The 24,103-nt window shown below is 42.3% G+C and overlaps 1 protein-coding gene across 1 annotated transcript in view; it reads right to left on the bottom strand.

The window, feature by feature from the left end:
* TDRD9 (tudor domain containing 9) overlaps positions 1 to 24,103 on the bottom strand; it is a 117,259-nt gene that overhangs the window by 12,754 nt on the left and 80,402 nt on the right. The window contains exons 23-33 of the mRNA XM_063439181.1: positions 17,836 to 18,006; positions 14,695 to 14,806; positions 13,069 to 13,281; positions 11,868 to 11,957; positions 10,974 to 11,234; positions 7,388 to 7,537; positions 6,526 to 6,596; positions 5,454 to 5,563; positions 4,565 to 4,661; positions 2,998 to 3,136; positions 2,784 to 2,902 (exon numbers count right to left, since the gene is read on the bottom strand). Coding sequence (XP_063295251.1) covers positions 2,784 to 2,902; positions 2,998 to 3,136; positions 4,565 to 4,661; positions 5,454 to 5,563; positions 6,526 to 6,596; positions 7,388 to 7,537; positions 10,974 to 11,234; positions 11,868 to 11,957; positions 13,069 to 13,281; positions 14,695 to 14,806; positions 17,836 to 18,006 — 1,533 coding nt within the window. The remainder of the gene's footprint in view (positions 1 to 2,783; positions 2,903 to 2,997; positions 3,137 to 4,564; positions 4,662 to 5,453; positions 5,564 to 6,525; positions 6,597 to 7,387; positions 7,538 to 10,973; positions 11,235 to 11,867; positions 11,958 to 13,068; positions 13,282 to 14,694; positions 14,807 to 17,835; positions 18,007 to 24,103) is intronic.

The following is a 24,103-nucleotide window of genomic DNA, read 5'->3' as shown; positions in this document are numbered from 1 at the left end:
TCATATCATCTGGTAATCGACCCTGGCTTAGCAAAACGGACATCACAAACGCGTTTAAATTACTACCCATGCACCCCTCACTCTGGCACTTACACGGTGTTAAATGGCGAGGGAAATATTACTTCTCTACACGACTCACTTTCGGTTCTCGAAGCAGCCCCAAACTGTTCGACATTTTCGCAGAGTCACTATGCTGGCTGCTTCTGAACGTCACCAGGTGTCACTCCGTTATCCACTACCTCGACGACTTTTTACTAATAGAGCCAGGGTCACCTTCACCCACAGCAATCAGAAGCACTACTGCACTATTTTCCACACTTGGAGTCCCTTTGTCCACAGCCAAAACTATAGGCCCCACAACTAAATTGACCTTTCTGGGGATAGAACTGGACTCGGTTAACCTCAGAGCTAGCCTCCCCCACGACAAACTGTCACGTTTGAGAGGGGAGATGACTTGTTCCTGCTGAATGATGTTTGCACTAGAAAAGAACTTCAGTCCCTTCTCGGATCCCTGAACTTTGCGATGCGCATCATTCCGTAGGGAAGGTCTTTCATATCCAGACTCCTTTGCCTGCTGCACGGAGTTCCGGACTCTGGCACAGTTTCTTTGGACCCCCACGCCAAGGCTGACTTAGCTATGTGGGGGAAGTTTTTGAAGGACTGGAATGGAATCTCCATGTTTATTCCCCCTCTCTCCACCTCTTCACCCATCATCCACACAGACGCAGCAGCCAATACCGGTTTTGCAGCCATTTTTGGGAACCACTGGTTCAGGGGCCATTGGCCCACTGATACGGATGCCTTGCCAGGATTCAGAGAGACCTCAGCACTATTTGAAATTTATCCCATTGTGGCGGCCGCACACACCTGGGGTCATCTCTGGTCTGGCAAGGCAGTCAAATGCTACTCTGATAACTCGGCAGCTTGCAAAATCGTGAACAAAGGGCGATCATCTTCCCTGACCATCATGTGGCTGATTCGCAAGCTGACCTGGTTGGCAGCATCCGGCCAGTTTCACTTAGTTTGTTTTCACATCCCGGGGATTCACAACACGGCCGCTGACGCTCTTTCTCGTTCTCAATTTCAGGCATTTTCTCAGGCACTCCCAACGGCTCACCTACAACCATCCAGGACACCACGGTTCCACGATCTAATCCTGGATTAAGCACACTCTTGAACCACGCTAGAGCACTCACTCACCAAGCATTATCACCAAACACGGCTATCACTTACAATAGGGCTCTTAATATATTTAATAAATTCACAGCAGAGTTCGGTTTACAAGGTGACTTCTCTATTCAAACCATGGTGGCTTTTGCCTCTTTTTTCCACCTACACCTTAAACTATCTCACAACACCATTAAACTATATCTCACGGGGGTCCAGCACCACAGCCTCACCTTTTTTTCCTAACACACCTTTCCTGTCTTCATACCCCGTCAAAAAGGTTTTGAAAGGAATATCAAAGGTTTCACCTCCACTCTCTACCATTAGATTACCTATAGATGGGCCTATCTTCAGGTCACTTAGCAATCTCCTTGACACAGCCCCATTCGACATCGGCACAAATACGGTGATCAAATCTGCTTTATATCTCGCTTTCTACGGTTTTCTCAGACCTAGAGAGTTCACCGTAATTTTTCAAGGAGATACGAAGCTAAGACTTAAAATAGAGGATCACTACCAACTTTCGATCCCTACAACTAAAACCAACCGGTCACTACACCCTACTATAATTCCTCTCTTCCCTACTGATAATGCCTGGTGTCCGGTAAAAGTACTAGACCACCTACGGTCAACTCTGCACGGTCACCTACTGGACTCTCCGCTCTTAACACTACAAGGGCACCCGTTAACCACAGCAAAATTGATGGTTCATATCAGAATTCTGTTATCTAAGCTCGGACACAACCCGATTGCATTCTCTAGGCACTTTTTCCGTATAAGAGCCGCCTCTGCAGCCTCTAGCACTAACACACCGGTCCATATCATCAAGAGACTGGGGCGGTGGAAATCCTCCATATATACTGCATATATTCCACAGCCGGAGAAAGAGCTTCGCCAAGCTTTCAGCAACTTGGTTTTGTAAAAAATGCAATTAAGTGTGTATTTCTCGAATTTATCTTTTTGCCCTCTTTTATTTACAGGCCCACTCGTACGTTGGTTTCGGCACACCACAACCAACTTTGCTCACAGTTACTATCCATTACGTATTTAAATTCCGAGCACAAGTTAAAAGGCCTGAACTTGTGGAGGCCTGAATTTGTGGGAGGAGTAAGTCCCCTACTTAAACTCCCAGCCCCTACTCACCTCTGCCTTTCAGCTGATTGTTCCCACCCACCTACACCCTGTTATAATTACATTCTCCTTGGTGGGCCCTCTTTTATTTACAGGCCCACTCGTACGTTGGTTTCGGCACACCACAACCAACTTTGCTCACAGTTACTATCCATTACGTATTTAAATTCCGAGCACAAATATTGTAAAGGCAAAAAATCAAACAAAATAATAATAATAATCTCTTTAGTACCACTTTCATATAGCCAGAGTTATTCACTAGAGTGAGAATTGACAAGAATGCACAATGGATTTAAATTTAAGGCCAAAACAACCAAACTGGAAGCTTCGTGGACTTTTTTTCCAGTTCGGTTATTAACTTCGAAATTCACGTTAAATTACGACAATTCTCACTTTCGTGAATAAGCTCGACAGATAAACTGAGTAATGATTTTTTCTTCATATAATAATAAAAATTTAAAAAAAAAAAAAGAACAAAAACGTACTTGAAAAGTTTTTCTCGAACATTTTCCTGGAGCCCTTCTGTCCTTCCCAGAGCCTTTCTAAGGGAACCGTCATGGTGGTGGGAAACAATGTTGTTAACAGCAGATCTGATTCCATTCACCTTTAATGATAATTAACAATAACAGCAAATAATTTAGCAAAACAATGTGTGTTTTGAAAAAATAATCAGAGTAAAAATGACAGTTTTTCACTTACTTTTAACAGGTCATCAATAGTGATGTGAGCATCGAAGGCCAGTTCAATATCGTGTTCGGGCCATACCGCAGAATTACTGCTCGGGTCCCACCCAAGCCCGCAAATAGCACCTATGTATTCGCTCTGGTTCTTGTCAACTCTAAAACACACAGAAACATATTTAAAACTATGTCATTAATTCATCTAAAAATACATTCAAGGCTGGGAAAACGATACTGAATTTAAAGAGATTATAAACCATCTTTGGCCTCATCAGAGGTTTAATTCAAAAATTGGAATGACAAGATGTATATGTATTAGGGGAGTGTATTCAGCTTTTCATAGTGTCTCTCTAAAACCACTGTTAAAGGGACACCAAAGTCACCAATACAACTTCAGCTTAATGAAGCAGTTTTGGTGTATAGATCATGTACCTGCAGTCTCAATGCTCGCTTCTCTGCCACTGTTTATGCAGCCATAGTCACACCTCCTGCATTTGACTTACACAGCATTCCTAAACACTTCCTGTAAAGAGCCATCTAATGTTTACACTTCCTTTTTTTGTGCAATTTTTTTTTAATTTAGAAGATCTTATCTCCTGCTCTTTTACGAGCTTGCTAGGCTGCAGGAGCCTCCTGTATGTAATTAAAGTTCAAGTTACAGAGCAAGATATTTAAAAAAATAAAAATAAAGGCTATGTCTGTCACAGTCAGGGAAGGTGTGGCTAGGGCTGCATACACAGAAGCAAAAGTGATTTAACTCCTAATGGCAGTGAAACGTTAGAGGCAAGATCAATACACAAAAACTGCTTCAATGAGCTAAACTTGATTTGGTGACTATAGTGTTCCTTTAATTTTACGTCATTTATGATGTCCATAGACTATTAAAATTATGAGTCAGCAAACATTCCAAAAAGGATTGTCTAGGGTTGCATATGACCTCCCGGGTCACTGGTGAACAATAATGACTTGGGGATAAACATTTCATTTCTACATTTTCTCTTAAAGCATAATAGTCATTGTTGAATACTAAAATACAAATTTTGTAGTATTGCATTTAATTAAAATTCAAATGGCAGAATTTTGGCAAGAATACTTGATCTTAAATTTTTTTTTATTAATTATATCCTCAGCTACAGCCGAGGTTGGCTGATTTAGCTTACATTTTGCCATTCATATTTTAAATAAATACATTTTGTGTTTAATGAAAAATTTAGAAAATGTTCCTATCAGATAAAAGGAATTTATTTTTTTAAACAGTGTTTTAGGAAAAGCTAGGACGGAAACCTAGTTATGACATTGCCAGACTGCACCTATGCGGAAGCAGAGGAAAATACAAATTTCACAGTGAAAAGAGATGTTCGCAAACATTGGTGTCAGACAATATTGCATCCTAAATGAATGCGCTCAAACCAATGAGAATTAAATAATTTAAACCTCAGTCAGCTATGGCATACATCATTTACTGTTTTTCAGAAATGTGGAGCAGAGAGGTTTCAAAATTTGCGTCTATGTCATGTAACATGGTGTCTTTTTAGCAATATGGATCATCATGCTATTTCCACTCCACCTATAATGATCAGATATACCTCAGTTCTATTACTGGTGCAAACAACATGGCGACGAGGGCGGGCAATCCGGGAATTGACGGCATCAGTGACGTTTCCCGTAATATTATGGCGGAACCTACCCAGAGAAAAATCAATAGTAAGAAAACTAACGTAAGTGCCTAGAGTCCATAAACATTGATTGATTACAACACAGTAAAAAAAAAAAGTACATCGTCACATAATAAGTAGTCCTCTCTCTCTGCAAACATTACTGTAGTGTTTAATGGTGTGAGGACAGAAAGGTCCTGGAATTACGCACAGAAACGTTCTGTCCATCCTGAGCCAATACAAGTAACGAAGGATGGACAGCACAAGAATTAAAGTGGAGTGGTCACTACCAAGATTTCTGCAAAACCTAAAACTAAAATGTAGCTATTAGGTGTGTTTTTATGTATATATATATCTTGAGGAAGACCCTGAAGGGTCGAAACGTCGGTCAGATGATGTAACATTTTTACTGAATAAATACAAACGGATTTTTTGTAAAGACCTGAGAGTGCATCTCATTTCTTTCTCGCTCTCTCTCTCTAATATATATATATATATATATATCACACACAATGTAAATTAAATTAACCCCAGCAGTGCTAGGAACATAAAAATGCTCAAGAGGGCATGTTTGCACCAGCAGCATTATGGGGGTCAGTTTCACCCTGAAGACATAAGTGCCATGGAGACAAATGTTTTATTTTTACCCCACTCCCAGCTCCTCATTGCTTTTGCCTACCTCCCCTCCTCCGTCAAGGCGTGAAAGAATGAGGAACCTACAGATAAGATATTTCTACCTATAAAATGTGTTGAAATTACATATTAGTGTGATATTACTTTAAGCGAGGTAATAACTACAAGTGCTGAGAAATGACAATACCGGACGCGTTCACAGATACTGATGCAGCAACAAACAGCCTTTGGTAGGTTTCTTCCGGCGTGTCATTAACTACCACCGAGTTAATGCTTTCTTTTTCTAGCCACACAGACCTGGATTTAAAAAGAAAACAAAAAGTGGAAAAAAAAAGTTGACAATTTATCCACGCATAGCCATTTTGTTAGACAACGTAGATTGTACCACAGCTTGGTCTAACAATGCTTGTCCACATCTACATGAAAAGACTACTCAATCAAGCTTGGACGGCACAGGACACCCATTAATGTAACCAACACCCATTAAAAGACCACTATAGTCACCCAGACCACTTCAGCTCAATGAAGTGGACTGGGTGCCAGGCACCCTAGTTTTAACCCTTCAGCTGAAAACATAGCAGTTTCAGAGAAACTGCTATGTTTATATTGAGGGTTAATCCAGCTCCTAGTGACTGTCTCCCTGACAGCCGCTAGAGGCGCTTCCGCAATCCTCAATGCAAAAGTCGCATTGAGGACACGCTGACGTCCATAGGAAAGCATAGAGTAATGCTTTCCTATGGGCGGTTTGAATGCGCGCACGGCTCTGGCCGCGTATACGTATTTGCAGCCAACTTTGAGAGGTCACCAGCGCCGGATTAAGGTAAGTGGCTGAGGGGGGGGGGACCTAATAACCCTATAGTGCCAGGAAAACTAGTTTGTTTTCCTGGCACTGTAGTGCTCCTTTAATTTTGGGCAAATTTTCAGATCATTCATTGCCTGAGATGGTCTGAGACAGAGATGCAGCAGCGGAATACACCCCAAAAATATTTCCATCTGGGAAATAAATAAATAAATAATAGCAATTTTTCAGCCTCAGTTTTGCAATTCAGAGCTCGGTAAATAAACTCAATAGAGACATAGGAAGACCAACCACATCCACTTAAACACATATAGCCTGACATGGCTTGAGATAAAACCTGTAGAATGCTGTTACTACATGAAATAGTTATAATTAAAGTATTATCACGTTTGAAATTAAAATTTGCCAAGAATTAAAAACTGTCTGAAGTCAAACCACTGTATACTAAGCTTTTCCATACCTGAATCTGGAAACATTAGTCATACTGTGAAACTGTACTTCAAAAGGATGGTATGGCCCCCGGAGAGGTACCTGAAAAAGAGATCACAAAATAAATCTCACCTAAACACAAATTACTTGCAAAATAGGTAAGACTAGATATAGCTATTACCGCAGCCACATTTGGAATTTTATATTAAAAAAAAATAAACCGGATTGTAGGCTTAAACTTACACTTAACATAGAAAAAACATTGTTTATAGACATTTTTACTTGCATAAATGATTACAAATAATACGACAAAAAAAAAAAAAAAAGGCTGCCATTTATTAACTGCATAAAAAAGGCATAAAGAGCTTTAGGGTAACTGAGGTACTCAAACGCAGGCCCTTGATCAGGGATAGGCAACCTTCGGCACTCCAGATATGTTGTGGACTACATCCCCTATAATGCTATAATGCTGGCAAAGCATCATGGGAGGTGTAGTCCAAAACATCTTGAGTGCCGAAGGTTGCCTATGCCTGTCCTAGATCATCGGAAGGGATTCCACCTAAAGCGGTAGTAATACAAATATTAAGGTGATAAAGTACCCTCACTCTCTCACTTGTCAAGAGATTTCCTTTATTCCATCAGTCGTGACTGTCCCTATGCTTTAATTCACAGAGCTATGTGCTGTTTAATAACCTACGCACTCCCCTGGTTTTCTTCACATTATCATGGATGACAGACCTGGGTCTCCTGAATCATGTGATGGATCTTTTATCCTTCTTACACTTAATTTGCTCATGGCCGCAGCGTTTTAATTACGGTAGCCCTAGGGGGTATGGGAAACAAATTCTATAAAAGGTATCTGAAAAGGTGACCAATATATCGCTTCATATTACCTTCTTATATGGATCTCCAAGTTTATTACTGGTAAAGCTTTTTAACACACTGTTGATCAGAGATTTGGTTTCCTTTTGATCAGGCATACTAAATGATGGAGTCTCGTTAATTGATGTGGAAAACATTTCTTTTAAGATCTCGTTGCTTTGCTGCAATAAAAAGCAAAAGTTTTAGCTTCCCAATCGAGAACTGGGACAGTGATTACTGAAAAAACAAAGTGGTTTGAGGAAAACACAAATGGGGCCAAGTACAATTCTAACTCTGTCCACATCGTGAGCATGTAGACAGCAGAGCCCTGTATCACTTATATTTAGAAAGTCTACAAGAATGTTCGAGAAATCGTACTGTCTCAATAAGCCACTCTAGTAATAGACCTATCCTTATAGGCACGGACATTAGCCAGGATAACAACTATCAAACAGCTCAACCTCAACAACAAACCAGTAACTTTACCAGACAAGAAACACCTAGCTACTTTACAGATTATCACCTAATCAAGAAGCCAAAAAGTGTATTGCATATAATTCTAGCGCTTAGATGTCCAAAAAGACTGCAATGATGCAGACAGTGAAAATCGTAAATCTTATCAAACAAATCTTGCATGAATGTTACACGATGTACAAGTGTACCTGTGCAGACGTTTCACCTGACAGAACCTTGTCTGCGGCAATCTACAAACAATAGTCATTTCAATGGTTTGCTGAAAGGTTAAAACTACAAAAGATAAGTCTGAAAGCCCTGATACGTAAACGTACTTTTCCTTAAGAGAGAAAGGTGTGTGAGTGTGTGTTTTTAAACAATACTTTTCCCAGTTTTAGGTTTTTTAAATTAACGTTTTCTTCTTTAAAAGATGAACTTGTTATAAATTTTAGGAGATGTTTAATGACATTTAATTATTAAGTATTTAATGACAGGGTTCTGGATTAATCAAACATAAGATTTTCAAAGATAGCTTAACAACAAGATAGTTTCCAACATGCATGTAACAAATAAATTAAAAGTCAAACACAGAGAGGAAAAAAAAAAAAAGATCCTTTTATTTTTCATATATTTATAGTGTTGAGAAGGGTGAATTCTACAAAACAGACAACATTATAATAGTGTGCCTGTGTGCGTGATTTCCCCCTTTATAGCACTGATTGATTGCACCTTTTTTTTTTTTAATTTGTATTTTATTAGAGTTATACACACGGTATATATCTTTGACAGTATATATAAGGAATAAACAATTAAAGATTATGTTAAGGCTCGGCTTGGTTCGACAAACTTGGTCGTAGTAAATAAGACACACAAAAAAGAAAAAGGGACTTAAAGGCAACATGCATGGACAATATTGGTACTTGTGCTCAGCCATAAGTCATGTATAATGATATGTCACATCGTCGAACGGCAAATGCGCACAGGACTCAAAGTTATAAAAATGAAAAAAGTGAGGAAAACTGCATACTGTCAGTTCAATTGTAACATCTATGACATGTCAGAGTTGTCCCTGGTGTCAGGCAGGTGTCGCTTTGTCACATTGCTTCGTTGGTTCACTCTCCCTATGGCCCTTGTCTTGTGTGGTGTGTCCATCCGGTTTGCCTCGTCTGGCATGTTGGCAGCTGGTAGGCCCAGCCTGTTAAAGAGTGTCTCTGGATTATCTGAGGAGGTTAGGGTGAATGTTTCTTCGTCTTGTGTGACGGCCAAGGAGCCCTCCGCATTCCAGCGGTATTTGACAGAGCAGTCCCGTAGTTTTCTAGCTACTGGAGCCAGCCGTCTCCTCTCTGCCAGAACGGAGAATGGGAGATCGCTGTAGATAGAGGTGTAATGGCCCTAAAAACTCACTTGACCCATAGTCCTGGATTTATTCATGACTGCGGTCTTCACTGCAATGTCTCTGGTCGTCACAATGACCTCTCTCGGTGCGTCTGCTGGTGCCGCTGCAGATTTGCGTACTTGGAAAGCAGCCAGGATACATGGGGCGTCTGTGGTGCTGTGAACACCCATTGAGGCAAACAGCTTTCGGACATATTGCAGTGTGTGTCCCCCCTCAGCCTGTTCAGGTAGGCCTCTCAGGCGCACATTCCGACGCCTGTGTCTGGACTCCAGTGTGAGCACCATTTTGTGCAGTTGCTTGACTTGTGAGGTGAGCCCCTCCACACTTTGCGTAGTGGCCTGTAGCTGAGTGTCTCAGGCTTTTTCTCTGTTCTCCACCGCTGACACCCTCAGCTGCAGGGCCTTGATGTCAGCTTGTGTTCCCTGGAGGTCTGACTTCCACATTTTTCTCAGATCTACCAGTAGTTTTTTTATGTCTCCTTTCGTGGTCTTCATCTGAGTCAGTTCGCTGGTATACTCCAGCTGGGTGAGATGAGACGCTGGATTCCTCCTCTTCAGGGGAGTCATCAGAGGCCACCTGCTCACTGTATTGCTCGGCTGCCGCCCTTGCAGGTGTTGGTGGAGGTGCCCTCCCAAAGGATAGCCTTGTGTCCTGTGATGCAGGCCTCTCCGTCTGGAGCGGTCTTTTATGCTTGCGCCCCATATCGTCTGTGGGATGGTAATGGTACCAGGATCACCCTCTCCGGTGGGGGAGGAAGGTCTCTGGTGGGGTCTACGGTGGATGTTGAGTCTCCAAATACCTTAGCAGAGGGAGCGGCCGACTCCCGTCTGCCCGCGTGTGGTAGGCCGCGACTCGTGCTGCAGCCACAAGTGCCGGAGTCAGCGCTTCTGTTGCCGCTATAGGTGCTCTCCGGGTGACTCCCCAGCCTCAGGTGGGTTGACTGGTGGCAAAATAGCTCGGTCCGAGCGACATGTACCCCGTAATTGTCTCGGTTTAGCCGGAGCTCTGGCGAGGTGCGTCCGCTCAGCTCCGCTGTTAGGCTCCGCCCCCTGATTGCACCCTTTTATAGCACTGATTGATTGCAACTCTCCAGAATTTATTGACACTTCGTAGTAAATTAAAATAATTATACCACTAGAAACGACACAATTACTAAGCACAGTATTGAATAGTTGTATATACTGAACAATTGTTTCATGCTTGTGTTACTATAAAAAATAAATGCTCTAATGGAATGTTACAAAATAGTAAATTTTAATAAAAGCTATAAGCACAAATTCATGCTTTTTCATAAGCACTGATACAGACAACAGATGTCAAAAAGAAAATGTGGGTATATTTAGCATTGCCACGGGAGAATTCCTTCCGCTAAGCTGTTGCCAATCTGTCAAATTTTATGAACACGAATGCACAATTTGAATAAGTAAATGTAACATTAAAACCAACATTCCAACTGGACAGAGATCTGCTTTATTTTTTCCCATAAATGCATGATTTTTTTTAATGGATGTATCTCTTGCATGCACACAGGAATATATGCTCAAATAAGGAGCACAGATCTAGGATAGATGGTGATGTGATTTTTAGGAGTCACCATGATTGATCTAGAACCAAATTCAGTGATTTGCATGTTCCTTTGTGTGCATTTATGCATGATAATTTAATATGTCTAGAGCTTGTGGACAGCTATGGTCTGCTCTACTTTTTTATTCTTCTTTATAGAAAATCTTAAAGATAAAGAAATGTAATGGAAAATAATAGATACGAACTTTGGACTCGTAAGACTCCTCGGCCGGCTCTGCAAACCCATCAGCAATCAGTATGTCTCTAATGCTCATCTCCTCTAGGATTTCAAACATGCGATGAGCTTCCACGTGTACTAGGCCGTGAATGATGGAGAAAACCTTCACCACGAGTGTGCAGCCATTCACTAAGGAGTCAAAGCGAGCATTTGCTGCGGAGCTCCACTGCTCCCCGCTAATGATGGACTTGGCAGAAGGACGCATCTTGCAGATCTTAAATTCGAGAGCCTGCAAATCATTAACGCCCCAAATTACATGGTTTGCGGTTTTACATAACTCCAAGCAATAAACATAAAGTTGTCAGAAATGTTTCCTCTATGATTTTAAAATTCTCATGTTCTGTGGGAAACCATTTTATACATATAATGAAATGAAACTTCAATACTAGCATCAAAAAAAAAATATATACATTCTTGTTTTATGAACTGCCTTTAAAACTAGTACTGCACTTAAACATTTCAGTAATTATTTTTTCTAGGTTTTATTTGTAGAGAATGAATCTCTGAAAGCCACATGTTGGTTCAACATCAGGCAATAACACATGGGCCTGCACTGTGCATCGTATAGTATATGTTAGCTGTATGATATAAATGCATGTGCATGTTGCCAAGCATACGTATTCAGACAATATATGAAATAAATTATGTCCAGTATGTATGCTCTGGCTGGAAGCCCACTAGGCCTTTATCCATCCAACTGTTAGTTTGGGCCAGAATGAAGGAGTAGCTATGCCTGCTGATTCTCATAAATTGCATTAAATTAAAAATAGTCCCTAATAAAATACAAATCCCACCTTTCCCAAAAATACATAGGTAACTTTCACACTGAAACAGAAATAAACCTTAAGTTGTGTTTTCTTACTTGAAATGGAAATTCTAGAAGGTAATTTGGGATTTCTCTTAGAAGATTAAGTTCCACTTTTGATTGGTTACCGTAGTCCACAAAAAAGACCTGAGAGAAAATTATTAAGAAACAAACAATTGTTTTTCAAAATACGCAATATCTGGTACGAACATTAAATAAATAAAAGCAGAGACAGATATCAATATGGAATATGTTTTGACTTATCGGCAACTACACTGTGTAATTTATTTTTGTTCGTACACAATCCTTTCGAAGATATTCTAACAGAGTAATTCACTAAACTGTGAATTCAAAATTAATTTAAAATGTAAGGACAAAATAATCAGATAACAAAGAAATCCCTAATTTAGCCATCCTGCCAGGTCACCTACCATGGCCTTAAATTTGGAATTCACTTTGCATTCTCTCTGTAAGTGTACAGCTGAAAAATAATATTGTACATTGTACAAGATCATAGAATAGGAATTGTGATGAAATTAAAGCCTTTAAAGAATTAATTTGGTTTAAACAGACTGCGACTATAGGAAAGTTAACTGTTTGGGCAGCGGTTCCAACAATGATCCCTAAAAATTGTAATGGTTCTCAAATGGTGAACTTCATGCCCAATTAAAAAAACCTGCTAAGCTCCACACTACTCACAAAAATAAAAGGATAGCTAGAATTGGGTAAGAAGTGCCAATGCTCGCTGCAGGAAACACTGGGAATTCCAATGGATAGGATGTTTAATTGTATTTGTAATATTTTATCTAACCCAATAAAAAAATAGAGTCAGCTCAAGTCTAGTGTGTCTAAGCATTGTAAACACTAAATGCATTTAACCCCTTAAGGACACATGACATGTGTGACATGTCACGATACCCTTTTATTCCAGAAGTTTGGTCCTTAAGGGGTTAAGCTGTAACGTTTAAAGATCTTGGAAGTTATTTTTGTATGGCATGGTTTCCCTTAAATAAATCCAAAGACGATAAAGAGATCCATTCCTCGTTAGATTGCACAAATCAAGAAAATGAAAAGTTAGTTCAGAACAGTAAAAGAGATAAAACAATATATAAAACAAAACTTCTACATCTTTTCTGAGCACAATGTTCCTTAGTCTGCAGTCTTTGTTTAATAAAATACTTCCATGTTTAATAACAAATGTGGATTGCGTAATGTTTTCATGTGTTCGAATTAGAGGTTAAATGAAAACAAAGCTCACCACGGCACAGTTTCCAGTAACATACTCTATTTGAGCCCTGAAATAATTTTGTCTGCCCATGTATACGTATGGTGCCAAACATAACATATCGGGATGTGGCCTTCGTGGCAGAGCTCTCAGATCATTGCTATTAATTTCTTCAGTAAGGTTTCCCAACACATGGACGTTTTGTTCATCATTCCTGTAACCCCAAAAGTGTCCAACTTCTACCACCTGAAAAGGAAAAACAAAAGAGACCTCTGTACATATTAACATTACATGTAGATTGCTGAAACAAAGATATAAACTGTGAAAAAGAAATGCAAGTACAATACGGGCATAAATGAACAAGTGGTGATGGAAATAAGTGGGGATGGATTACAAAAAGGTAACAAAATGATGTGTTCCCTAGTGTAGAGAGAAGTTAACTAGACGCCATTATTACATAAATTGGTTGCATGGAAGAGGTAAAAATGTGAAATAATAAATACAGATCATTGGGGCAAGTCTTTGTTATAACATAAATTAAGATTGGTGAACTGGGGAATCAAACAGGGCAAGGAAGTTAAAGGGAGACTCCACTGCCCGAATACAAAATAAATGAAAAATCGCTGATTAGTATATATACCCAAATGAAAACAAATGCATTTGAACTATTTTTTTAAATAAATTTAAGTTATATGTAAAAACAGCTTGTAGAAACGCTTGTCTGTTGCTTTTGCAAGCCCTCCCCTTCTAACCACACCCAGACTTTCTGTGACTGCCCAATCACAGACCTCCCAATGCAGCTCAATGAGAAGTCTTTGCAAGGCAGATGATCTGGGCAATTTCTGCCTGTTGAGTTCAGTGCAAATAAGCGAACAGAAACCGGTGTCTGCTTGAAAAGCCATGGGGGGGTGTAACAAGTATAATTTATAAAAGTATTGATTTCTATTGAAATGAGCAGTTTTTGCAAAAAAAAAAAAATATATATATATATAATAGTTTACACTCTTCACACATAAAGCTTTTCAGCAATCTTAAGTGCTTTAGGGGTCTGGAGTGTCCTTTTAATTCAATAAGAAAAGGAAAGCCGTAACATTGGGATGTTATGGTTCGACTGTAGGTAAGGGGGAGGGAGGAGGGGTACTCCTGGCACCTTAAGCACTACACAATGTAGTGGATATGGTGCTTGGAGTGTTCCTTTTACACAAGCTTGGTCTCGAAAATGGTGGGTTGTAGGAATGAAGAAGCAGTGATGTTTATGTGAGATAAAGTTAGAAGGCAGAATGAGGAACAATGTGTCCAATCTACACCGCAATTATAGCATGAGATCGCCTGGGCATGGTGAGCGCGTCCGAGAGACAGTCCTTGCAAAGACGTTCTTTAGATTATTCTTTTGGACAAACACTTTACCAAACTATCACAATGTGTGTTATAGATATGATATTACAATGGAGGCTAACCTATGGAACATTCCCAGACTATTTTTAAATATTTCATACCTATGACGAAGCTGAAGAATAATAAGATAATACATGATGTAATGATGTTCAATATGAAAAGCATGATGTGTATTATTGTAATATTTATAAAATGACTCCTGCTATTGTTCACCAAGTACAAGTGAATTGGACGTAATGAAAATGTTATGTTTTACAAACTTACCTCAGTCACATTTATTGATAAAGTGAGTCGTTTAATGGTCCCAGTCTGCTCACTATACATTTGTGACATATGAATTGGCTCGATGATCTGCTTATGTAAGTCCACATTGACTCTACAAAAACGGGAAGAAAATAAACGTTACTTTCAGCACATGGGTAGAAATGGAAACAATGATTCAAAAAAGTTGAACACTCTCATCACTACTTAATAAATGGACCATCCATATTCCAAATAAAAAAACAAAACAAAAAAAGTTGTTTAGTAGATTTACTGCTAATGAGAACATGCATGAATTTAATTATGCATTTTTTTATATTGAGGTAAACCTAAAAACAGCTCGTAAAAGCTGCAGATCTCTCGTATGCAATCTCTTTGAATACCCTATACTTCTAGCCCTGCCCAGACTCTCTGTGGCTGTCCAATCGTGATCTTCCAAATGCAGCTTGAGTATCATTATTGTTACCTCCATTTAAAAAGCATCATTATATTCTGCAGTGCTGAACAACTGGGAACAAAAAGACAATACAATATAAACAGACCAATACAAAAGGTAAAGTGAGCGGAGATCTAGCGTCTGAATGAGAAGTCTTTGCAAGGCAGGTGTTCAAACCAACCAGGGAGTAATAGGACCTGTTTAATATAAAAAGTACCAATTTTTATTCACCTCTGCATATTTGTAAAAGAAAAAAAAGGTACACCCTTCACACAAAGTACTTCAGCAAGCCAAACTGCTTTAGAGGTCTGGAGTGTCCCTTTAAGGTATCCTGTAAGGCATCCATCCACCCACCCCTATTTACAAAGGTAAATACTCATGTGGATTTAGATTAAGTGATATAGATTCCATAGACAAGGTTAAAGAACAGGGATAATAGACACATACTTTATTTGGAACAACAGATTGGAGCATTAGGCTGGGAGTTAAAGTTACATGTCACTACTTTGCCATAAAGGATTAATTGGAAGACTAAAATGAAAAGTCTTGAAGCTCTCTGCATATGGGAATAATTAAACTGATCAGACATGACGGACACTGTGCAGGAGCTCATATGAACACAGCATTTTTTCAGTAAAATTATTTTTCCAAGTTATTATTTTTTTTTTTTCCCCCAATTCTTTTTTTGTTTTGTGCATAGGGAGGTACAAACATGGCTGCAATGCCACAATAGCGATTACATGCCTTCGCAAAGCTGACAATACTGTGACATGGGATTAAACTGCACACATATTTTAAATTGTAGGAGTAATGCTGAGTAAATCAGGTTAGTAAATGCGAGTAACAATAGCAAGAGGTGTTTACAAGAAATAAATTGACATGACTGACGTAGATTAGTAGCCTGCTGAATTGCTAAACATAATAATAAGCAAAATGGACAATCTGTCAAAAGACATGAGTAGAAGAGGAGCAATGGGACGTTATGGCAGCTGTATGCCTAACTAGGAACATAGATATCGTGGTCATGCTTACTAAACAGTTGTAGGTTAGAAAGATACGCAAGATGAACTAACTTATATAACAGAATAGCAAGGCTATACATAGATAGGCTTAGCTTATAATCGCCTGGTCCCTAGCGATACCCCCCCCCCCCCTGCGGTCCCCGGCATAAACAAAATGGCAATTGAATTGCATGCATACAGGTATGAGAGTTCATCTCTGGTATTAAGAGGTCAGTCATTGCTTTCGCCAATACCCAGTTTCGGTGTGGTCTGATTGTTGGCTGATGGCTTCTCCAGGGTCGTGGGACGGTGGGGGCAGCACTCTCCCTCCTTTCGACTCCTGGATGGTTGTGGAGGGGTCCTCCGCCTGGGGTTCCCTGCTGCAACTGCTGGGGCTGCTGAAGGGCGAGCAGGTCGGGTGCTCCGGTGCTTGGGGGCATTGACTCTGGTGTCCAAGCAGCCTTGCACTGTTTCCCACTGTGTTGGCCTCCGGCTCCAGGTTCCGTCGGGGGGCCGTTCTGGCTCAAGGGGGATTTACTCCCAGGTGGCGTCGGATTGCCGGGCGGATCCATCCCGCTACTGCTCTCATCACCTGCTTATAGATCAGTCTCCGGGTGTTTAGCTGTGTCCAGAGGCTGGTTCGGAGCCGGTCATAGAACTCCCGTGTACGCTTGTGAGGCTCGGTAAGTGGGCGCTTTGTTGTAGGCTGCTTCCGTGCCGCCATCTTGCTTGGGCTTCGCCCTCCACATTTTGCTTTAGACATCGTCGCTTGGTCAGGCAATTTTTGTCCTCAGGCTTTGCTCTGATGTAGGCTGCATGGTCGGCACAGGTTTTTCTGCGTCGAATCGGAACCGGTACCATTCTGTGTCTCATGGTGTCCTGGGTTGGTCCCCGGGTACCGTTTGTTTCCATCGTTAATAGGTCGCTCTGTAGTAGCCCGATTATGCCCTTTATTACAGGAGCTCTTGGATTGTGCGACCGGCCATCTTGGCTGTCAGGCCCCGACCCCCTTCAAATTATTTTTCAACAAACATCAATGGAAGCAGATCTTTTTGACTACCTGGACCTTTAGTAGCATAGTGTTTATGAACAATAACATGTAAGCTTAGATATATAAAGAAAAAAAGGAAGGCAGGAAACTTGTTCACTACTCTCACATGTTACAATGCTGTCGCCCATCCCATGTGTTCCTTCTTAAGGGTTAATTAGCATAAAAGAGTGTATATAAAAAAATACCCGCTCTGTCCCATTAGAGATATCTTTGCCAGAAGCTTAGGGAAGCAAGGTGAAAGGTCAGTGTAGGACCCACTTGAGAGGTCTGCCTTGACGTGGCAGGTGGGCTAATCTCTCTCATAGACATTGGAGCAACTAAATAACCTCCATTTGTTTAAATATACAGAGGGATTTGGGAAGAGCGCAGGTAATTATTTTGCTTTGGTTTTTACTGTATATATTGGGACTGATGTGTGCTATGGTCATTGCTGCCGCACAGGAGTGATGGGAGTTTGAGCACAGGACTTGTTTTTATGTAGTTGTTCACTACTCTACCTACTATTGTAATATACTTTTTGGAGACAGGATGGGCATGTTGTTACTTTCCTTCATGCCCATATCTTTTAAAACACTAGTGCTGTATTAAGATAAGAACAGCATTCAAACCATTAAACCACTAAAGGATCTTTTATAGATAGTGTTTTGAGATCATACCGTATATGTTTTAACAGATCGACGGGCCCTTCACATTTCTCTTCAATCTGTTCAGCAGAATGAAAGTTCAGAGGAAGTGGAACCTTTAGCTGAGACATCTTGATGGCCAAGTGCACCGCATGCTGAGTATTAAATCTGACTGTGGGATTGCGTGAGAACTCTACAAAGGCTCTGTTAATAGAAAGGGTGCAGAGAGAAACAATCAGATTACATTGTGCCACCGTTCCCTAAAATTGTAATTCGGAATAATGTGATCAAAACAATGATAAAAAAATAAGTAATAGTACTGAAGTACACACATTAACACCTTAAAGAAACACTCAAGCAATATAGAACAAGAAAGCATCTGATGTAGTACATACCCATCCTTGCAATGGGAAATTTCACACAAAAGTCGGCACATGCCAAAACCAGCTACTCTCTTACTTTAACCTCTTGGTGAATGATGACGAGAATCACACATTATCAGTGAAATACACATTGGGTGATTGAAGACGTAAGATACAAAATGGTAAGAAATGACTAAATCGCCACAAACACTGTAATGCAATATTCTTACTTCTGGATACCTCAATAGCGGTAAGGAGGTCCCACAAGGCAGGCGATCAACACGACAGCTGTCCACGTGACCGCCAAGCCTATAATCCTTAGGTAGCCATGGGACCTCCATTACAAGCTAAAAATAGTGAGGGAGGGGGCCAATGAAACTAAATACCTGTAAATAAGTAAGAATTTAAAAAAATTACCATTTTAGGTCTTTTTCTTAAAACCTTTTTTCAGCACCAAAAAAGGGCAAATAAAAAACCATAATAACCGTAGTTTAAAAATAATTTAAAAACCTGCTGCACAAAAAAAAATCTATGTTCACCCAGTGAGGACACCGCACAGAGTGAGCTCTGCAGGGCGGTAAAAGGCTTATAAAGCCTTTCCATGCTCTGCAATTTGACTTTGAGCGCTCTTATTGGTTGGTTTAAGCCAACCAATAAGAGTGCTCTGATTGGTAACTTGCAAGGCTCAAAATTTACCTATCAGAGCACACTTATTGGTTGGCTTGGAATCCAACCAACCGGAGCGCTCTGAGTCATTTTACACAGCGTGGGGACGGGTGGAGGCTCGGTTGAGATACTTGGTCGTCCCAAACCCCCCGCTAGTTAAGAGATGCCCCACCATGATGCCATTTATTGGGGTCGGGGGGTGGGAGCGGTGGAGTATTTTTTTTTTTTTTTTTTTTTAAATTCTTTATTTTCAATGTGCATGAAATAACAACAGGCGTGCAGGGCCACGATAGCAGCTGCAGGCTTTTCATAACGTTTTTACATATTATGGTGTGGCAGATTAGACAGCACTTTTTTTTTTTTTTTAAAACAAACATGTGAACTTCTAGCTTTATGATAGTAGTAGATATATTTAGACATACTAAGTTATACGATTCTGAGTTGACTAGTTTAACGATTTTAAGATTATACTAAAACGTTATGTCACATAGGTGTAGTATCTGAGTTATGCTATGCATTTTAAGGTAGCAAGTTATGCAGACGCTAGTATGCTCATTTATATTCTGCGCTTGTAGTGGTAGGTATACATTAAGCAATCTCGCTTTTAAGGGTGTAGGGACATAAAACATGGAATGAAGCGTAACTCAAAAATGGTAATTACAAACATCGATATAAAATCTAGGCATTGTGGCTTCAATCCGTATTACAAGCTATATACGAGTCTATGAGTTGTCTAGTTTAGTGACATTTAAGATCATATCAAACGTTTTGTCTCATAGGTGCAATATCCGAGTTGCGCTAAGCAGTTTAAAGTAGCATGGTGTGCAGACGCTGGTGCGCTCACTCATATTCTGCGCTTTTAGTGGTAGTTATACATTAAACAATCTCGTTTTTAAGAATATAGGGACATAAAGTTAAGCGTAACGCAAAATGGCATTTACAAACATCGAGAGTAAATCTAGGCATTGTGGCTTCGATCTGTATTACAAGCCATATATGTACAGTATGGAGACATAACAATAATAGTAAGGTGTCTGCAGTTCAATAGGTACATTTATTGCTAGGTAGGTGTCCGGGCCGTGGGTTGCTGCCAGTGGTATCAGTGTTCCTTTAAGTTAGTCCCTTCAGCCTATGCCCACCTGACGGACCGACCTGTCCTGCATGAGGGTACTGAACAGGAACTCTGTGCGGTCAGGAAAAATGTTAAAGTCCTTCAGCATAATCAGAGGCATCAGCATCTGGGGGTGAGTCATGTACTTGCAGGTGCTAGTCTGCCGTGGCTCGTCAGGTCCCCGCTTGTCAGGCTGAGGCTTGCACCGAGCTACTGTGAAGGACGTTATTTGCTGTTGCGGTTTCTCTGGTGAGGCCTTCGCCCCAAGCCTACGTCTCTGCGCAGTTTTGATCTTGTGAGGTGGTGCCTGGTTCGCTGCCCGCACGGAGTGTCCGCCACCGGTGCCTTGTAAGTGCTGTGACTGGCGTCCTCGGGGTAAGCGCTTACCCGGTCGTGGAGGGGCGGTCATGCATTGTGGGTCGATTTGTGTCTGTATGTCATTTACCGGACAGGCGGGGCTGTCAGAAGCTTTACGGCTTCCCCTTACTCTCCTTCTCTGCGGGGTCCGATAGGGCCTATACTGTCCCGATTTCGGCGCCATAGAGGCGTTACGTTGAGGGAGGGAGGTAGGTCGTTGTGGTGCCGTGCTTTGTCCGGCTCCGATTACCAGTTTCTCCTGCAGCCTCTTCCAGAAGTTTGCGAACGATAGGTCGATGCGGGCTGGCAGGTCGTCGCTTAGTAGTCGTGGGCCAGCGTGTGTCAATCCCTCGTGTGCAGCCGCCATTTTAAATAGATGCTGTGACTTTATGTTGTCGGCTTGTGCTCCTTTGGGTCTGAAGCTGGACCGGGATAACCCCCTCCGGTCCGGGGGGGGGGGAGGAGGGCAGCTGTGTTGCGGCACCTGCTCAGCGGCTTCGTGGGTTGAGAGAGCGGCCGCCTCTCTGCAGCACCACGCGGTGTAGGCCGTGAGCCTCGGTCCGGGGATTCCAGTGGCTGAAACACTCGTGAGAGGTATCCCCCGGTACCCAGTTGTTCACTGAACCTTGGTCTGCCGGTTCGGGTCCAAATCACCAGGTTGGCCCGAGTTTATAGTCCAATCAGCTTGTTTAGGCCCAGGAGCTCCTACAGCGTGCGTCCTGTTAGCTCCACAGCCAGGCTCCGCCCCCCAGTATTTTTTATTTAGTATTAGTAAAGTTGGCTGAAAGACCAATCTTGGTCTTTCAGTCTTGTGGTAGATAGCTCCCTGATACCGTGGGAATTAGGGAGTTATCTACTAAGCGGCTGCAAGATGCAGCAGGGGTCGGAATTTCATTAATTCAAATGAAATTTCGAATCGACCTAAAAGTACAAATTGTCGTCTCAACATGAATGAACAAACTGTTCTCATTCTTTAACTGCGAAATTCAATAATTTCGCCAGCGTCCTGTCTAAATGACGTTCGAGAATACTGACCGGAAGCATCGAGAGATCACGGAGGAAAGGTAAGAATTGTGGGAAATTGCTCTGATCACCGGAAATGAAGCACACGTTGTTCCTCTGCTGGTCATAACATGGTCAGGCGTAGGAAATATACATAAGACAAAATAGGCCCTACTTTGTCTAATGTTTTAAAGAAAACTAGAGCAGACAGGAAGAAACGAAGAACAGATCCTGACAGAGGGAGAAAAGAGGAATCGATTGGGGAAAGGTAAGTTTGGCATGACAGTGCCGCTTTAATGATCAGTTAATCCATGCAATAACGGGGATTGGCTCTCACCGTGATCAACCGGGGGCCAATCTACTAAACTGCAGTTAGGATTACAGTTGGGATTCAGGTTAAAAATAGCATTAAGGTGTGACACTGGTCAGTATGGTGACACAGATATTGTCGCCACCACATAGCCTATCCAAGATTGCCAGAAACCAGGCAAAGGTTGGTGGCATTAGAAGAATATAAATCAGGAATCTTTACAGTAGTGAAACATACCTAGTCTGTGAAATAAACCCCGGAAAGAACACATTTGGAAAAACCACAACAAATGAAATGTATCCTGCAGTTTTGGTTAGATTGGTGACAAAATGCTTAAATGAGAACTGTCAAAATACTGTGGTTAAATAAACTGGTGGGATAGCTTTTTACAAGTAGGGAGACAGGACAACAGGGATCCTTGTATCATAATCTATTCCAGGAGGAAAGGGTAGTTCTAGTGCAGGGATAGGCAACTTTAGGCACTCCAGATGTTGTGGACTAAATCCCCCATAGTGCACTGACACCCATAATGCTGGCAAAGCCATGGGCGTAGGAACCGGGGGGGATGGGGGGGACGCATCCCCCCCAGCAAATCATGCGGGGGGGACAGGTATGGGGAAATCCCCCCCAGCTCCGCCGCCCCCCCCTGATGCTGCAGCCGCCCGAGCGCTCTGCAGAGAGCCTCAGGCGGCTGCAGCTTTGCCCGGGCTGGTGCGTCCATGAGAGCGCACCGCCCGGGCGCAGCATGAAGAGAGGAGCTGACAGGAGGGAAGCGCTCAGCGCTCCCTCCCGTCACTCCCTCACTGTAGCGTAGCCGAGCGCTGTATAGTCCGCCGGTACAGGGAGCATCTGTCTCCTGTACCCGGCCGGACTAACAGGAAGTGCACACTGAGTGTGCACTTCCTGTTAGTCCGCCGGGTACAGGAAACAAAAGCTCCCTGTACCGGCGGACTATACAGCGCTCGGCCACGCTACATCATAGGTAGGGGAGGGAGGGAGAGAAAGAAACAGGAAGGGGGGAAGAGGGAGGGGGGGGGGGGAAAATAAAGAAACAGGGAGGGAGGGGAAATAAAGAAACAGGGAGGGAGGGAGGAAGGGGAAATAAAGAAACAGGGAGGGGGGGGGGAATAAAGAAACAGGGAGGGAGGGGGGAGGGGGGGAATAAAGAAACAGGGAGGGAGGGAGGGGAAATAAAGAAACAGGGAGGGAGGGAGGAAGGGGAAATAAAGAAACAGGGGGGGGGAAGGGGGGGGAATAAAGAAACAGGGAGGGAGGGGAAATAAAGAAACAGGGAGGGAGGGTGGGGAAATAAAGAAACAGGGGGGGGGGGGAGAAAGAAGCAGGGAGGGGGGGGGAGAAAGAAGCAGGGAGGGGGGGGGAGAAAGAAGCAGGGAGGGAGGGGGGGAGAAAGAAGCAGGGAGGGAGGGGGGGGGAGAAAGAAGCAGGGAGGGAGGGGGGGGAGAAAGAAGCAGGGAGGGAGGGGGGGGGGAGAAAGAAGCAGGGAGGGAGGGGGGGGAGAAAGAAGCAGGGAGGGAGGGGGGGGAGAAAGAGTGACAAGGGAGGGAGAGAGATTGACATCCACCACACACACACACACACACACAATCACACAATCATACCACCCTTACACACACAGAAACACACAATTCATCCTTACACACACTCAATGCACCCAGTGCACACACACACACACACACTCACACAATCATGCAACCTTACACACTCAATGCACCCCGTACATACACTCAATGCACCCCTTACAGACGCACACACTGCATCCCGTACATACACAGAATCACACCTTGCAGCCCTTACACATACAAACACAGATTCACACAATGCATTCCTTACACACATATCAGGACATCCCCTACACACTCCACCCCCTGTGAACAAACTCATTGGTGGAACATGAAGGTGGACCCTGGGATCCAGACCTTGAGCTGTGTAAAGGGCCCCCAAAAAATGGAGCTGCTTCCCGTTCTCACAGAACATTGATTTTTGTGACCACAGTTACAAACAGCCTCCAGAGAGCCTGTTCTACACCAGACCAGTGGAGCCAGACTGCAGCTAGAGCCCATCATCATCCTCATCTGGTTGTAAGTAGGCAATCTAGCATATTATTCGTTGCACTAATCTCTAATTTACCTCACATTAAAGAAACACTATAGTCCCCAGAAGCACTGCAGCTTAGTGTAGTGGTTCTGGTGTCTATAGCCTGTCCCTGCAGGCCTTTTAATGTAGGCACTCCAGCACTGGCGTTAGTTAACATGGCAGAAAAATAATTGGAAAGGGTTAGGGGGGCTACTAATAAGGATAGGGGAGAGGGGTAGGTAGAAAAATAATTGGAAGGGTTTAGGGGGGCTACTAATATGGATGGGAGGAGGGGGTAGGTAGAAAAATTATTGGAAGGGGTTAGGGGAGTACTAATATGAATGGAAGAGGTAGGGTGGGTTCTAATATGCATGGAAGGGGTTAGGGGGGTACTAATAT

This window comes from Pelobates fuscus, chromosome 13, assembly GCF_036172605.1.
Source record: "Pelobates fuscus isolate aPelFus1 chromosome 13, aPelFus1.pri, whole genome shotgun sequence".
NCBI classification, from domain to species: Eukaryota; Metazoa; Chordata; class Amphibia; order Anura; family Pelobatidae; genus Pelobates; species Pelobates fuscus.
Note: the sequence above shows the minus strand (reverse complement) of the source record. Positions and strands in the feature narration are given on the sequence as shown.